The following is a 17,118-nucleotide window of genomic DNA, read 5'->3' on the forward strand; positions in this document are numbered from 1 at the left end:
TTCCAGAAGCGCAGCCCGGGTTCGATCTTGGAAGCGTTCCTGCTAGCCTGGGGAGCGTTCCTGCTACCCTGGGGAGAATGCCTCATGTATGCCTTTCCATCCATTCCACTTATTGCACAAGGTGCTGTCAAGATCCGCAGAGACAAGGCGAAGGTAATCCTGCTGGCCCCAGTGTGGCACTGACAACACTGGTACACCACACTTCTGCAGCTGTCAGTGGACACCCCAATCGTGTTACCACTTTACCCTGATCTGATCACACAGGACCACGGTTGCCTTCGCCACCCAGACCTCCAGTCCCTCCATCTCACAACTTGGAAGCTTCATGGTTAAACCCAATGGCGCTCTGGTGCTTGGAATCTGTAAGGAAGGTTCTTCTCGGCTGCAGAAAACCATCCACCAGGGCCACTTACCTAGCTAAATGGAAAAGGTTCACTTGCTGGTGTGCCCAGCATCGCACACTTCCATTCCAGACACCTATACCACTTGTCCTGGAGTACCTCTTATACCTGAAGCATCAGGGCCTGACAAGATCATCCGTCAGGGTGCACCTCGCTGCTATCTCTGCCTTCCACCCAGGAGACTTTGGGCATTCCATGTTCACCAACCCTATGGTAGGGCATTTCCTCAAGGGCCTGGAAAGATTATATCCACAGGCTCGACAACCTGTCCCTGCATGGGACCTTCATCTGGTCCTTTCAAGATTAATGGGGGCCCCCTTTCTAACGGCTGGTGACGTGCTCCCTTTTATATTTGTCGTCGAAGGTGGCATTCCTGGTTGCCATTACATCAGCTAGGAGGGTGTCCAAGTTAAAAGCACTAACCTCCAACCCACCCTACATGGTCTTCCACAAGGACAAGGTTCAACTCAAGCCTCACCCAGCCTTCCTTCCAAGGTGGTGTCCCTATTTCATAGTAGCCAAGACACTTTTCTACAGTCTTTTATCCCAAATCTCATACTAGTATGGGAGCAGAGGCTTCACTCACTGGATGTCCAGCATGCACTAGCATTCTACATCGAGCACACTAAAGCTTTTAGGAAATCGAACCAATTATTTGTGGCAGTGGCAGACTGGATGAAAGGGCTCCTGTTCTCTTCCCATCATATTTCTTTCTGGATCACAGACTGCATCCACACATGCTACGAACTGGCTCAGGTCCCAGCCCTGGCTATTACGGCACACTCCACAAGGGTGCAAGCCTCATCAGCTGCTTTCCTGGCCCAGATCCCCATTCAGGAGATCTGCAGAGCTGCAACCTGGTCATCGGTGGATACGTTTACCACTCACTATGCTATCACCCAGCATGCCAGAGATGATGCAGCATTTGGCAGAGTGGTGCTCCACTTAACAATTCCTTAGCTCTGACCATCTCCAGGGGAGAGCTTGGGAGTCACCTGATTGGAATCGAGGTGAACAAGCCCTCGAAGAAAAAACGGTTACTCATTCTCGTAACTGTTCTTCAAGATGTGGTATTCCTGTCCATTCCAGTACCCACCCTCCTTACCCTCTGTTTGAGTAGCTGGCAAGAGGGAACTGAAGGGCAGGTCGGGTCTGCAGGGTTGTATATTGAGTGCTACTCCGGGGGCTCCACAGCTGACCCGACGGGAGCCGTTAAAGGAAAAACTTTCCAACTACATGCACATGGCGCTTACACACCTGATGGGAATGGACATGAACAACACATCTTGAACAACAGTTACAAGAAGGTGAGTAATCATTTTTTATAATCAAACATAATCATACATTTTTTGAACACAGTTACAGTCAAAATAGCTTGAATGAATGAAAACCATTCATCTTTCAAAGAGAATATTTGGCCCAAAAGGAAATTGGTAAAGACGTATAAACCATGGGTGTGGTAGGCTCTATTCGGCAGCCTTTCAGGTTTGAGTACAAATACTATGTCATTTTTCTTTATCATCTTGCAGGGTAGCTGTTAGCTATTTAATGACATGGTAAGTGCATTGTAGGGCCAGGGCTACAAGCACCCTAATTCGGTGGCTAAACAGCAGAATTATTTATTAGGTCAGGGTTCTATAGCAATTAGTAGTGCCTCAGTTTAGTCGGAAGTGATTGATTTAGCAGAGTTTTGCACTTGACTCTCACCTTTTAGAGATACGTTTATAGCATGTATTGGAGACTGAGACAAGTAGCCCCTGCACTGAGAATACATTTTTACCTACAGTAACTCCTCTATTAACGTCATCCCGGTTAGTGTTACGTCGCTGATCTATTAGGGAACCTACTCCTTTAAAGTTGTGCAATGTTCACTTATAACGTTGTTTTGTGGGTGGGGGCTCGGAACTAGGGTGGGCCGGCAGCCCCCCTACTAGTTCCTCTCCGCTACCACCCTTCAGTGCCTCCTACCTGCGAGCCCCGTGGATCAGAGCCTTCCCCTCCTGAATGCAGCGAAGCAGCTCTTTCGCCACATTCAGGAGGTTCGGGAGGGGGAGGAGCAAGGACACGGCATGCAGCCTCCCCGCTCCCTCCCCTCTTCTTCTGAATGCGGCAAAACAGTTGTTTCACCGTGTTCAGGAGGAGGAGGGAGGCGCTGATCCGCGGGGCCCATCGACAATCAGGAGGCGCTGGGGAGTGTGTGGAGGGAAGCTGATAGGGGGGCTACCGGCCCACCCTGGTTCCAGGCCCCCACCTGCTAGCTCCAATGGGCTGCTCTTCCAGAGAATCCCACAAGTAGTGGATAAAGTACTGTACTAGCAGGCAGGGGGGAAAGAAATCCCTGGAACCTAACCTCCCCTATTTACATTAATTCTTATGGGGAAATTGGATTCTCTTAACGTCGTTTCGCTTAAAGTCGCATTTTTCAAGAACATAACTACAACATTAAACGAGTATTTACTCGTATTTGACTAGCCTGATCCCCTCTCTCTCTCTTTCTCTCTCCCTCCGCCTCCTTCCCCCCTCCCCCCTTTTTAGTATTTATCCGGGCGTGAGTGGTATCGGCAGCAGGCTTCCCGGGCTGTGAACCAGGCCATTGGCAGGGTTATCAGACATCGCCAGGACTATGGTGCCATTTTCCTTTGTGACCACAGGTGAATTCTTGTGTTGAATAGGATGGGCTATAAATGATGTATGTGTCAACATTCCTCTGTCCAACACGCACACCTGTATATACTGTGTGTATAAGTGCACTAGTATGACTAGTTGAAGGCTACAAGTCCTTAGTGATCATCAACAATGAGCTAGGTACCATTCTCCCTAATAAGTGAAAATACCATACATGTTCATCCTCTGTTCTCCTTTCCCAAAAGCTTCTTTCTCCTTATCCTTCCGTGAGGCTGTTAGTAGTATTAGCAGGTGCAGAATAAGCTGTCAGTGATTATTTGTGGGTGTGTGTAGGTCTATATCTTTCTTTATACATCTTTTTTAACCCTTTTCATGCCAGGAGTTAGAACTTCCTGAAATGCTAATACAAGTTATGTGAATACAGAGGTTCCAGTCCTGCTCTACACTAAGTTTGAGAAGAGAGTGAATGGTAATTGAAGTTTTTAAGGGAGGTGCAGGAAGAAGTTACATATTGCCAGAAAATCTAAAAATGGTCTCTCTTGTATTTCTAACCAGAATCATGTTTCTGGGAAATGAGTGAATTCCTGCCATTGCCATGAAACATGTCAGCTTGAGTAGGAGTTTTGTTTGACCATTTTGCAAGGTGTGTTGGTAGCGATGTTGTGAACCTTCTGAGCATGCATATCCTCCTTGTTTTCTTAAGAATGAGAGTGAATCACCACTTTGTATTTTGCATGCTTCCAATTTCGGTTTCTGAAGAAGAAAGCTGGTTATTTCCATTTTTCCATAATGTTTTGTTTCTCAGGCCTTTCATCTGGTCTCTGCAATACATGCAGCTTCTTCCTTTTGTTTATTTCTGATTTAGTCCCCAGAAAACTGCTGGATACAATAAAGTTTCATTCAAAAATAAACGATCTCAAGATTGATATTAATGATTATGGGGTAGATGACCCAGAGAACTAATAGTCTAGAACAAGGGTTCTCAAACTGGGGGTCATGACCCCTCAGGGGGTTGAGGTTATTACGTGGGAGGGGGTCGCAACCTGTCAGCCTCCACCCCCAAGCCCTGCTTCACCTCCAACATTTATAATAGTATTAAACATAAAAAAGGTGATTTTAATTTATAAGGAGGGTTGCACTCAAAGGCTTGCTGTGTAAAAGGGGTCACCAATACAGAAGTTTGAGAACCACTGGTTTAGAATGAGCCTTTCGTTTCTGGACATCTGGGTATGAATCCTAGTCTGTGTTCACAAGTGGAAATAAATATGGTGATTTCAGCCCAATCCCTAATGAGCATTTTTCTACCTTATGCAGCTGCCAGTCAGTTTTGGATAGCATGATATAACTGGTGCCTAGCAGGAATGCTGCAGTTCAGTACAGAGCTGTAGTGATAGACACAAACACCCTGGCTCCAGCTAACTCTTGCTCTCCTGGGGACAAAGATCAATCCCAGGTTTTTTTTGTGTTCTTACCTATCTGCTTGTTTTTACTGTTCCTGCTTAGCTTTTTGGTTCCTTCCTTGGCATTCCCAGGAGTAGGGAACTATACTATGAAATTTAATTTGTAATGTTGAGGACAGTGTCTGCGTATGCTCTTAAGACTTCACTCACATCCCTGTGCCAGCTCCTCAGTTGAGATGTTCAAAGCTGCTTTCTGCTGAGAGATTAATTTAGTGGAGCTGTTTGAAGGATTTTTCTCCCATTTTCCAATTATCCACAGGTTCGTGAATAATGATGTAAGATCCCAGCTGCCCTCCTGGGTCCGCCCTTATGTCAAGGTTTACAACAACTTCGGGCATGCAGTCAGAGAGGTGTCCCAGTTCTTCCGAATTGCTCAAAAAATCGTAGGTATTGTGAGACGAAGGAGTTTTTGTCCAAGGGTGTCAGGGACTAAGCGCACTCAGCCATAGGAGGGTTGGGCAGAGGATCTCATCATTCTTAAGTGATCTCCTTTACTCAGGATTCTGAGGGTCAGCCCTCCCAGGGAAGGGCAGGGTATGTGTCACCAAGTTACAGGGCCTTTTGGGTTAGATTTCAAAGGAAAAAACTCTTCTCTTGTCTTCCTCTCATCCAGACTGCCTCTACACACAAGTTGCTTTGGTCTGGTATATAAAATGAGGGAGTGAAACTGAAGACTCCCCTCGTCACCCACATGGAGAGGACACAAGTTTGGAAAAATTGATCAGACTCTCAAATTATTTAGGTCTAAGCTGGCTGGTATGTAAAACAAGAAGCAGCAGCGGTTAATAGCACAGGCCAGAAATCATCCTATCATTTGCCCTTTTGGTACTAGGACATCTTTAATACTTTGGCTTCTGCCTTGGCATTAAGGAGCTCTTTGATTCATTAGTACAATACACAAAAAGAAAGAGTACTTGTGGCACCTAAGAGACTAACAAATTTATTTGAGCATAAGCTTTCGTGAGCTACAGCCCACTTCATCGGATGCATGCAGTGGAAAATATAGTGGAGAGATTTTATATACACAGAGAACATGAAACAATGGGTGTTAGCATACACACTGTAATGAGAGTGATCAGGTAAGGTGAGCTATTACCAGCAGGAGAGGGGGAAAAAAAAATTTTGTAGTGATAATCAAGGTGGGCCATTTCCAGGAGTTGACAAGAATGTGTGAGGAACAGTAGGGCGGGGGGAATAAACGTGGGGAAATAGTTTTACTTTGTGTAATGACACATCCACTCCCAGTCTTTATTCAAGCCTAATTTAATGGTGTCCAGTTTGCAAATTAATTCCAATTCAGCAGTCTCTCGTTGGAGTCTGTTTTTGAAGTTTTTTTTGTTGAAGAATTGCCACTTTTAGGTCTGTAATCGAGTGACCAGGGAGATTGAAGTGTTCTCCGACTGGTTTTTGAATGTTATAATTCTTGATGTCTGATTTGTGTCCATTTATTCTTTTACGTAGAGACTGTCCAGTTTGGCCAATGTACACGGCAGAGGGGCATTGCTGGATGTGCCACATGTACTCTTTTTTTCCGGATACAGACTAACATGGCTGCTACTCTGAAACCTGTCATAGTACAATACAGTTTGCATGCTATAGTGAGGCATGGCTGATAGACAAAGGGATTTTGAAGTTGAGGGCTAAGTGTAAGATAGTGCCTTCAAAAGAATACACAATAAAGGTGGCAGGGTACTTTGTGTAAGTATTTGTGGGTGAGAGGTGTGAGCCTGAAATTGAGCTTAGAATTCTCATGCATTTAGGGGGGGTTCAAAAGAGAACTATCTCATTGTAAAGGGGGGCCAAAGAATAGTGCATCTGTATCAAAAGGGGCTGCATTGCAGAGAGAACATCAAGATTTTGTGTGATGCTTCCCACTCTGGCATCCCTTTAGAGTTGCATTATCCCTCTGTTCCACCTGTGTGTTTCTGTGCTGAACCTCCCCATCTCTGCTTAATCTGCCCATGCTAATTTCTAATTATTCAATCGCATCTCAGGTGCATATGTGTTCAGACCTCTCAAAATCCACCATCAAAATTCAGTTTATCTTCAGCTTTGCTCCTGGGTTCTTTCATTGAAATACGTTCAGCCTTTGAAGTGGAACAGTAGTGTTTGCCTAGTGTAACGTTTTCCAGTCTTTGTGTAGATGCCCCCACCCCCAACACGGAGCTTCTGCCCTAGCACCATATGTGGAGGGGACCCGACATCATCCACGTCATCTGGGCAGCCCCTGTCCCGGACAAAAGCCAAGAATTTAGATGACCATGTTCCTAGTTTGAAGAGGAAGCGAATGGGTAAGTCTGGGTGTTTACATTTCTAAATTGTTTACAATTGTGTCTTCCTTGTATTATAGGAAAACACATGCACGGGTTTTGTTTTTTTTTTTTTTAATCCAAAGATTCTGGGCCAAGCCAGAGGTGGAACAGGGAGACTAGGAAATGCAGAGGGGCAAGGATCCAAGAGGGGTTAAACAGAGGAGGGCCAAGAATCAAAAGGGGTATAGACTAACAGAAGGGGTCTGGGGAAACACATGGGGGAATGGAAAGACTGGAAGGAAGAGACTGATAGGTACGGAGTGGGGACCTGAAGGTGGTTGGGTACCAAAGCGCATGAGATGACAGCAGACTGGGGATGCATGGAAAGGGGGCAGCATATGGGGGTAGAGAGAGTAGGCGACCAGGCAGACAGGAAAGAGTCTTTTATTTGCATTTAAAAACTCCAAAAATTTTCTAGCTGTACAACTCAGCTTTCACTGTGAATAAACACATGCCATCCCCTGCTCCATTGGTACAGGTGCCTGAGGATGTTTCTTTTAAGGGTTCTAAATTGGACCTGAAATGAAAAATGAAAAAACGTCTGGCCACTGAGATGTCCAGGTGGAGGGAATGTCAAATAGTTACCCCACATGAAATATTTTGGTATTTTTCCTCCTTGATGAACAGCCTTGAACATCTGAGGCTTCAACAGGTTGAATTTCATCATGGATTTATTTGATATGACTTGAATTCTGACCAAGGCTGACTATTCTGGAAGGCGAGATAGTCTGCTGCTTAGAATAGGCGACAAGAAGTCAGAAGGCTTGGGTTCTGATTCTGACACTGCCACTGACTTGCCATCTGAAACCCTGCCTCCATTTTTCCATCTTCAAAATGGGGGTGATGATTCTTATTCACCTTTGTAAAGTATTTGAAATCCTCCTAATAAAGATGCTAAATGCTGTTAGCTACATACCTCATCTCCCATTCTGTTCAATACTAGTCTCCTGTACATTGTGATAGCTCCGAAAACAAAATGAGGGCATTGATATCAAATGAACCAGTGACCTAAAAAATTGAGCTTAACTGATGTCAAAGGTAAAATGTTTTTCATGCCAAAGAAATTAGAACAGACCATTCTGTTATGGACTACTTGCTGTTCCTGAATTTGACAATGTTTCATTACAGTAAATATGGTCTCCAAGCTAGCTGGTGTTCTTAGAAATTATTCTTGCTTTCCTGATACTTTCTGATTAGAGAGACAAGATGGGTGAAGTAATATCTTTTATTGGACCAACTTCTGTTGGAGAGAGACAGACAGCCTTTTGAGATTACACAGAGCTCTTCCTCAAGCCACTGTGTAATCTCAAAAGCTTATTGCTCTCACCAACAGAAGTTGGTCCAGTAAAAGATGTTACCTCACCCATCTTGTTTTTCTAATATATTGAGACCAGCATGGCTACAGCAACTCTGCATACAACTTTGTCTGATTGTTACTCTGATTGTTTTGCCAGAAGTAAAAATATTTAGCTACTCTTAGTAACTGACACAAAGGTAGGTAGGTTTCAGAGTAGCAGCCGTGTTAGTCTGTATTCGCAAAAAGAAAAGGAGTACTTGTGGCACCTTAGAGACTAATAAATTTGTTAGTCTCTAAGGTGCCACAAGTACTTCTTTTCTTTTTACAAAGGTAGGTAGTCTCACAAACTAAAGAGAAATAGGTGATTTTTTGTGTGTGGGGAGAATGCCTTTTTAGAAGCATCAAACTGATGTTGCCAGAACCTGGAACTGTAGGGTTAAAGTATCTACAAACAGAAACAACTGGGCCCTAAAGGATGAGAATATGTTTCATGGACAGGAAGCTTGAATACATGGCAATAAGATGTCAGTTTGGTACATGTAATGACAAGCACTTTGTAAGCTCAATCAGTGAGGTGATTGTCTAGTATAGTAATTTATGTGACTAATAGTAGCTAATAGTCTCATTTTAACAAGTTAAAAAAAAAAGTCTTCTATAACACCATAGAAAATGTGTGTGCTAATATTAATCTTGTGCCATGTCAAAAGTTAATTACTCAGACTTCATTCCAGGAATTGGGCTCTGAGGGCGATTCAGAGACCCACAGTGTTTAAATACAAATAACTTTGGTAGTAAGAGTGGCAGTAAGATTTCTGAAGCTCACTGGGTGTAAAGTGTTTTGAGTTTAAATCTGATTTTATTCAAGCTTTCCCTGATGTAGAAGTCCATCCTTTAAATACAAAAGTCAGAATTACAGGTTGTGACAAAGTTCCTCCTCTGTCTTGGTGGGTCCTGCGCTTATTGGCGGATTTGCTCGCCTTAGAGGTTCATGGCAGCCCTCAGTTTGGCCACTTTCGTGGCTCAAATCTGCTGTTCACTCAGTTAGCCTCATCACTAGCCAGCATGGGGAAAAGGAAGAAGAACAATCCCCGCAGTCTCCGCTAAGCCACCTAGTGGATCGGGGAACAGGCCAGAAACCTTCCCCTCTGGTGGAACCCACAGTCAAGGTCAACTCCTCTGGTATCAAGTAGGGAGTTGGGAGCATGGAAAGATGGGGAATCCGGGCCCACCCTCTACTCTGGGTTCCAGCCCAGGGCCCTGTGGATTGCAGCTGTCTACAGTGGTTCCTGTAACAGCTGTGTGACAGCTACAACTCCCTGAGCTACTTCCCCATGGCGTCCTCCCAACACCCTCTTTATTCTCACCACAGAACCTTCCTTCTGATGTCTGATAATGCTTGTACACCTCAGTCTTCCAGTAGTACACCTTTTCACTCTCAGCTTCTTGCGCCTCTTGCTCCCAGCTCCTCACATGCGCACCACAACCTGAAGTGAGCTCCTTTTTAAACCCAGGTGCCCTGATTAGCCTGCCAGTCTTAATTGATTCTAGCACCTTCTTGATTGGCTGCAGGTGTTCCAATCAGCCTGTCTGCCTTAATTGTTTCCAGAAAATTCCTGATTGTTCTGGAACCTTCCCTGTTACCTTACTCAGGGAAAAGGGACCTACTTAACCTGGGCCTAATATATCTGCCTCCGGATCCCAATAGGATTACTCTCCTTTAGCCATCTGGCCTGACCCTATCACAAGGTATAAAGTCCCCAAGTTGGAAAAGATCAGCTAAACTGACTTTTGTTGACTCAGCTATTCAGTGCAGTTCCGCTGCAAGTGAGACAAAGGATGAGAGAAACCAGCACACACTACTGGGTTGCCCCAGAGGGTTAGCAGGGATGTGTGATAGGAAATCCTGTAGAATCCATCAGAGTTATTGGAAACATTGGCGTATCGCCAGGCATGTAAGAGGAGGAGGAGGTATGTCAATTTCTTCTTGGCGTATGTGTCAGTGTTGATCCCCCTGTAGGGTCCAGATATGTTTTGACCAGCAGTCTGTCAGAGCTGCACAGGGGTCCTACTGAGCTGCCTCATGTTCTATAGAAGGGCATAGAGGGCAGGGTGACTGCCACCCTGCTTCACTTCCCTCTTACCGCCCATGGCAACGAGATGGAAATCAGTGAGTGTCTGACCCACTAGTTCTTAAGTCAGGCAAAATTCCTTCTGGTCCTTCTGAAAATCTTCAAAACCACTTCTCATCTTCTGTTTCAACCACTGTGGACTGATCACTATATTAGAACCGAACACTTCTTCTCAGACACCCCTTACAGACTCCCTGTCCAACCCTCCCCACCCCCACCTCAGCCCCACCGTACAGTGTTTCTATAGCGATGGATTCAAAATCTGCAGGCTTCTAACCCTGTCCATCCTGCAATGGACTAATTCCCCTTAAAGACAGACACAGTAGATGTCATTTTCTGCTTGGGAGAATCTCATGTTCTGAACAGGTGCTCAGTATACTTAGCCTGGACACCTCACAAGTCATGAGATGTGAGGTTGAAACTCCACCTTCTGGGCCCAGACTACAGATCCAGAGGCAACAAGCTCCAGAATCTTCCTACTGAACAAACCAGCATCATTTAGCACCCCATCAAGCAGACAGGTGACAAAGACTACCAAGGAGTATACATCACCGACACCAGCACCAGAGTTGACTTCTGCTTTGATGACAAAGCTGGCACCAACATCTCAGATACTGAAGTCGAGCATTGGAAGTGGCCACTCTGAGTACTGGAGCAGAAGCTTAAAGCCCTCCCACACAGACGGGCACAGCAGGACCTCTGGGGAGAAGCCCTCCAAGACCCTCACAGTATCGAGGGATGGAGAGAAAGATCAGATTCTCCTGACAACGATGGTCATACCATTGGTGTCAGTCCTGTCCTTGTGGGATGATGCTCAGGCTGAACCAGGCCCATTGTCAGTGGTGAGCTATCCAACGGCATGACTCCAGTACTGAAAGTGGCTTATATGTCGTCATCAATCCTGAAGGAGTTATGCTCCTCACCATCACCGGGGCCATACATCAAGCAAGTAATTGAACATCAAGGCACATTTCACCAGAGCACAGGCAGGAGCATCTGCCTGCTTGAGGAATGTGCTAGTCTCCAAGTTCTGCAAGGCAACTCACTAACTTTTCTGGTTCTTTGAAATTCCAAGGAATTCCCTTTGTATCCCATGATCTGCCCTTCATCCCTACTTTTCAGGTTCCTCTGCAACACAGGCTTTGAATTGCAAGGGAACTCAGGGAGGATTGCAGCTGCCCCATGTTTTATGCCCTCATATGAGAGCACAAGGAGGCATAGTTCCCATACACAGCTTCAATGGACACCACTTCTCTCTCTCTCGCTCTCTCTCAGAGAGTCAGTCTTGTGCATGTAAGGCATGTGCTCACCTATTGCAGGGTCCACCCTAACTGTCTACATCTTGGAAAACCACAGTTACTGCAGGGTAAATAACAGGTCTGTTTACATTCTGTCTTGATGTTGTAGGACTGCTGGGGGATGGAGCAACCAGCCTGTGTGTGGAGTATGATCAAGAGCTGATCTCATCAAGGAAGCAGCCCATTGGGCTCCTGGATGCATTGGAGCACAGTGAGAAGAGCAGTGAAGGGACAGAAGATGACCGCTTGCCAGGAGAGGAAAAGGTAATGGTGATCGCATACAGAAGAGCTGTATGTAGGTTTGAGTGAATTACTGGTCCTAAAGTTAAATGTTTGGTTGACAATTTATGGGCGATGGATCCAAATCCCTTCCAAAAAATACCTTGTAATTCAGCACCATTAACAAGAAAGGTCTAGAGATGAGCTTGAGTAATAGCTTCTTTTTGGAGAAGGACACCCTGCCACGTTCTAGTATGTGACCTACACATTCACATTGGTGCTAATAATGAACTTATCAGTGCTATAGGTGAGACACAGACTGCCAGAAGTTAGCATTCTACTTTTAGGCCTGAGGAGTCCTCAAAAAGAGGTTGCTATATATGCAGAACCTCATGGTGGACATTCACTGTAGTTGTTTGAATGTGAATATGTATTACCTGAAAACTGGAACGTCTTGAATTTTTATCTGCATGTGGAGCAGCATTCAAATGTGAAATAGACTCTGTTGCTCTCAGAGCCCACACTGCACAGATAGAAGTACCTTATCACTGAGCCACAGGAGCTCTGCAATGCCATTGCACAGGAGGGTTAGTAAGCGTCTTCTATGCTACTGCTTTTCCTTAGGCCTCTTCTAGAGAGAGAATAGTCTCTAACTGGGAAGTCTAAGTGAAATAATACGTTTCTGATCAGGCTGGTTTCCTCCCGCTATTCCAGAAATGAATTTTTTCAATTAGTCATGGAGTTTCATTGGAGTAGCCTGGTTTCCTGTCTCAATATGGCCCCGACTCCATTACATGCAGAAATAGTTTTACTGTTCCTGCTAATCAGTGTTCCTTAACACAGAGATGTCTCTTATGGAAATATTTCTTGTGCATAGAGCTGTTCAATACGGGGTGCCATTTGCCAGTCAGGGGAATAAGCACCCCTTCACCTGAACCCATTTGATTAATTAAATCAAATGAATTAAAAAGCCGTATGGTAGTTGTGTTTATCCTGCTCAAACTCGCACAACTTTGAGCATCTCTAGGCAATGAGAACTGCAGTTATGAAAGAGAAGAACATCAATGGCCAGTTCTTAAACCCAACATATCTTGAGGGTATTTTTATCTTCTAAATTTAAATCTGAAAACCAACTATGAACAAAGATCTAGGTGGATGACAAAAGTATGTATTCAGCAATCATATACGAACAGGCAGGACCCTGCTGAATATGCGAATATATTCTTTGAGTGCTTGCTCATGTCAATTCCGTTGTAGGTGTGCATGTGCCCATGTGTGCAGTCATTGGAGATTTTTACCTTAGTGGTATCCGTAAGGCCAGTTGTCGCCCCCTTGAGTGCTGCGCTCATGCACTAAAATATCAGGCACTGCCGGCCCTACAGCCTCTCAATTCCTTCTTACCGCCCATGGTGGTCAGTCGGAGCACCTTTCCTTGCTTATCAAGGACTTGTGGTTTTCTTACCATGGACTTTTTGCCTTTAGGCTTTCTGCATACTTATTTTTAGTGTTAAGTACCTGTTTATTGCAGTAGTTAGTGTTAGTAGTTAGGTTTCAGTGGGGTTTTAAGCCCTGTGAATCCTGTAAGAGGCCTGTGCCTGTTAGTGACCCCCACAGTAGCTGTCTCAAGTGCCTGGGGGAAGTGCAAGTTAAAGAGAGGTACCGAATTTGTAAAAACTTTCGGCCTCGCACGCAAAACGAGAGACACATCGGGCTCAGAGCCCTCCTTATGGAGTCTTCCCAGGGTCTGAGCTGTCCCGCCATTAGTCTCCCAGCACCTCAGCATTGGTGCGAAGTGTGCCACTGGCACCGGGGCCCACGTGTCATTGCTGTGCGTTGCTGGTGCCAAAGAAGAGGGCTAAGAAGCATGGCTCCGTGACGCCAACAAAAAGGGGCCAGTTAGCAGAAAGCAAAGAGCCTGCCTCGAGCTGCCCACCTGCCGTAGAGCACCGCAGTTGGCCCTCTCCTGTCTGGGCCTTCAGCCTGCTGAAAGGTCCTCCTCCGACTCCTGCAAGCGGGACTGGACTGAATCCCCTGCCGGCACTGATACCTTCAAGAGCCCTGGCGTCAAAGGAGCACAGCTCTCCACCTGCGCTGCCAGTGCCACAGGCTTCGGCTAAGGCTCCCCAAGAGGGCAAGCCAGCCGACAAGGCTCCCTAGGGAGGGTGGAGTGCCGCTGATCCCTCGAGATGATGGTGCGCTCTCCTCCTCCATACCGCCAGGCATCAGTGCTATCGTTGAGATCAGCAGAGACTTATTGTCGGAGGCGCCGATCCAGCTGTTATCGGTGCAGATTGCCATCCCAAAGGTCATCATCCCAACACCAATCCCAGTCAACGACACAGTGGGAACAATCTTCTTCACAGCTCCAATCTTCTCGGCAAGAGATCTGCTCACCACACTGTCTGTATTGGTCCCCTTGGGCAGGGCACCAGTGTCAATGGTCTCTAGGCAGACCCAGGCCTCAATAGCCCCACCGTGGTCTCCAGAAAGGGGGGTTCTCTGGAATCGAGGGCCTCTTCAGCCTGTCACCTAGATCTCAGTGGCGAGATTGGGTGTCCGAACTGGCCACAGTGGCAGTGGGGTAATGGCAGTCTGTGCAATGGCCTGCTCAATGGCAAGGTTGGAATGCCTGGGGGATCCCAGTCATGGCGATGCCCCCTTTTGTCCATTTGTTGTCCGCTGCCATGGAACAGCGGCCGCCCCGCACGGTACTGGAGACACACCCGGTAGCCAAGTCTCAAGATGCTGTGCCTACCTGCAAGCTGGCCTCCCCCTCCACCAAGACAGTAGTCCTCATCCTCCCCCGACAAGGCGGTCGCTGGCTCCTCCAGCGCCAGCCTGCCTGATGACTTTAAGGACCACCATGCCTTACTCCAGCGGGTGGCCAACAACCTGGGCCTACAAGTGGAGGAGATGGCTGAACAGGAAGACACTCTATTCAATGTCCTGTCAGCCTTGACCCCTACCCGTATTGCACTACCAGTGCATGAAGGGATCCTCAAAGTTGCCAAGGCCATTTGACAGATGCCCTCCTCCAGCCTTCCCACCTCAAAATGAGCTGAGAAAAAGTACTTTGTCCCCGCCAAAAGTTTTGAATATCTTTATACCCGCCCTCCTCATGGCTCACTGGTGGTTTCCATGGCCAATGAGAAGGAGAAGCAGGGGCACTCCAATTCTACCCCAAAAAATGAGGCCAAGCGGCTGGACTTGTTTGGAAGAAAAAATGTATTCCACTGCAAGTCTACAGTTTTGGGTGGCAAACCACCAGGCCCTCCTGGACCATTATAATTTCAATTTATGGGACAATCTCCATAAATTTAAGGAGTCCTTCCCGCAAGATCAGGCCCAGGAATTCATCACCCTGGTGCAGGAGGGCACCTTAGCGGTCTGCTGCGCCCTGCAGATGACGTGGGATGCGGCGGACTTGGCAGCCAGGGTGGTGTCATCTGCAGTGGTGATGAGGCACAGCTCCTGGCTTCAAACCGCTGGGCTCTCCCAGGAGATGCAGACCTCCATTCAGGACCTTCCTTTTGATGGGAGTGGTCCGTTTTCCGATCAAATGGATGCAAGTCTGCATGGGATGAAGGACACCAAAGCCACCCTCTGTTCGCTGGGCATCCACACACCGCAGTCTGTATGTAAGCCGTTCCAGCTGTCCACGATACCAAGGTCGTGGCAACCTCATTCCGGACCTGTCAGGAGAAGGGACAGGGACGCTACATTTGGTCATTGCTGCCTTTCTGCCTTCTACTCACCTGCGCATCCTAGCCAGGCTAAACGTTTGGCAGGGCAGAAGCGCCCATTTTGATGGTACGATTGAGAGCGATGCCCCAGCCAATTCCTCAGATCCGCTGCTGCCTTTCCTCAACCGCCTTTTCCCCTGCCTCTCGGCCTGGTTGCGGGTTACGTTGGAGCATTGGGTCCGGGACATAATAGCTATACCCTGCAATTTTTGCCCCCTCTTAACCCCCCCCACTTCCCCATCCCTCTTCAGGGACCCTTCTGACGAGCAACTCCTCATTCAGGAGGTTGACAACCTTCTGCGTCTGGGGGCTGTGGAGGAGGTTCCTTGGAAACATGAAAGGAAAGGGATTTTACTTCTGGTACTTCCTAATCCCAAAAGTGAAATGGGGCCTCAGACCCATCCTGGATCTGTGCCGTCTCAGCAAGTCTCTCAAGAAGTTAGTTTCGCATAGTCTCCCTGACCTCCGTCATCCCTTCCCTGCATCCAGGAAACTGGTACACTGCTCTTGACTTGGAAGATGCTTATTTCCATATTTCTATATTCCCAAGGCACAGGCACTTCCTTTGTTTTATGGTAGGAGGGCGCCATTTCCAGTTCACGGCGCTACCCTTTGGCCTCTCTTCAGCCCCGCGGGTGTTCAGGAAGTGCATGGCGCTGGTGGCTGCTTACCTCAGGCATCCCCTTATCTACTCTAGCGACACAATCATAGGACTCAGCCACACCATCAGGGGCTCATTCACCTGCACTACTAATGTGATATATGCCATCATGTGCCAGCAATGCCCCTCTGCCATGTACATTGGCCAAACCAGACAGTCTCTATGTAGAAGGATAAATGGACACAAATCAGACATCAGGAATGGTAACATACAAAACCCAATAGGAGAACACTTCCGTCTCCCTGGACATTCAATAACAGATTTAAAAGTAGCCATTCTTCAACCAAAAAACCTTCAAAAACAGACTTAAAAGAGAAACTGCAGAGTTACAATTCATTTGCAAACTTAACACCATCAATTTGGGCTTGAATAGGGACTGGGAGTGGCTGGCTCACTACAAAAGCAGTTTTTCCTCTCTTGGTATTGACACCTCCTGATCAATTATTGGGAGTGGATCACATCCACACTGACTGAATTGGCCTTCAACATCGGTTCTCCACTTGTAAGGTAGCGCCCTTCTCTTCATGTGCCAATATATATTTATGCCTGTATCTGTAATTTTCACTCCATGCATCTGAAGAAGGGGTTTTTTTACCCACGAAAGCTTATGCCCGAATAAATCTGTTAGTCTTAAAGGTGCCACCGGACTCCTCGTTGTTTTTGTTTTTATCGCTGTGTTACCTAATCCTGCTCTGACTGACTTTGAAAGGTAAAGTTTCTGCATAACTGCATTAGGTTTTTACTCTTAACGTGCTAGGCAGTGTCCTTGTCTGATTTATCTGTTGAAAGGAGGGAACTCTGGGTGGGGGGAAAATCAAAATATTTTTTAACATTTAAATCTTTGATTTTAAAAAAAAAGCCTTATTTGAATTTTCAACCATCTGTCTCAAGGTTCAGTTTATAATAAACTATTGTCTTCTGAATAAATAAAATCAAAATGTTGAAAAGGATCAATATATTAAGAATCACATAT

General features: G+C 46.3%; 1 protein-coding gene across 22 annotated transcripts in view; it reads left to right on the forward strand.

The window, feature by feature from the left end:
• RTEL1 (regulator of telomere elongation helicase 1) overlaps window positions 1–17,118 on the forward strand; it is a 124,910-nt gene that overhangs the window by 75,993 nt on the left and 31,799 nt on the right. For all 22 annotated transcript variants that reach the window (XR_006275466.1, XR_006275468.1, XR_006275467.1 and 19 more), the window contains 4 exons: window positions 2,937–3,052; window positions 4,746–4,869; window positions 6,630–6,777; window positions 11,632–11,786. Coding sequence is in view for 19 of the 22 variants with exons in the window: in XM_043496019.1 (XP_043351954.1) it covers window positions 2,937–3,052; window positions 4,746–4,869; window positions 6,630–6,777; window positions 11,632–11,786 (543 nt within the window). In the remaining 3 variants the exon portion in view is untranslated. The remainder of the gene's footprint in view (window positions 1–2,936; window positions 3,053–4,745; window positions 4,870–6,629; window positions 6,778–11,631; window positions 11,787–17,118) is intronic.

This window comes from Dermochelys coriacea, chromosome 13, assembly GCF_009764565.3.
Source record: "Dermochelys coriacea isolate rDerCor1 chromosome 13, rDerCor1.pri.v4, whole genome shotgun sequence".
Classification (NCBI taxonomy): Eukaryota; Metazoa; Chordata; order Testudines; family Dermochelyidae; genus Dermochelys; species Dermochelys coriacea.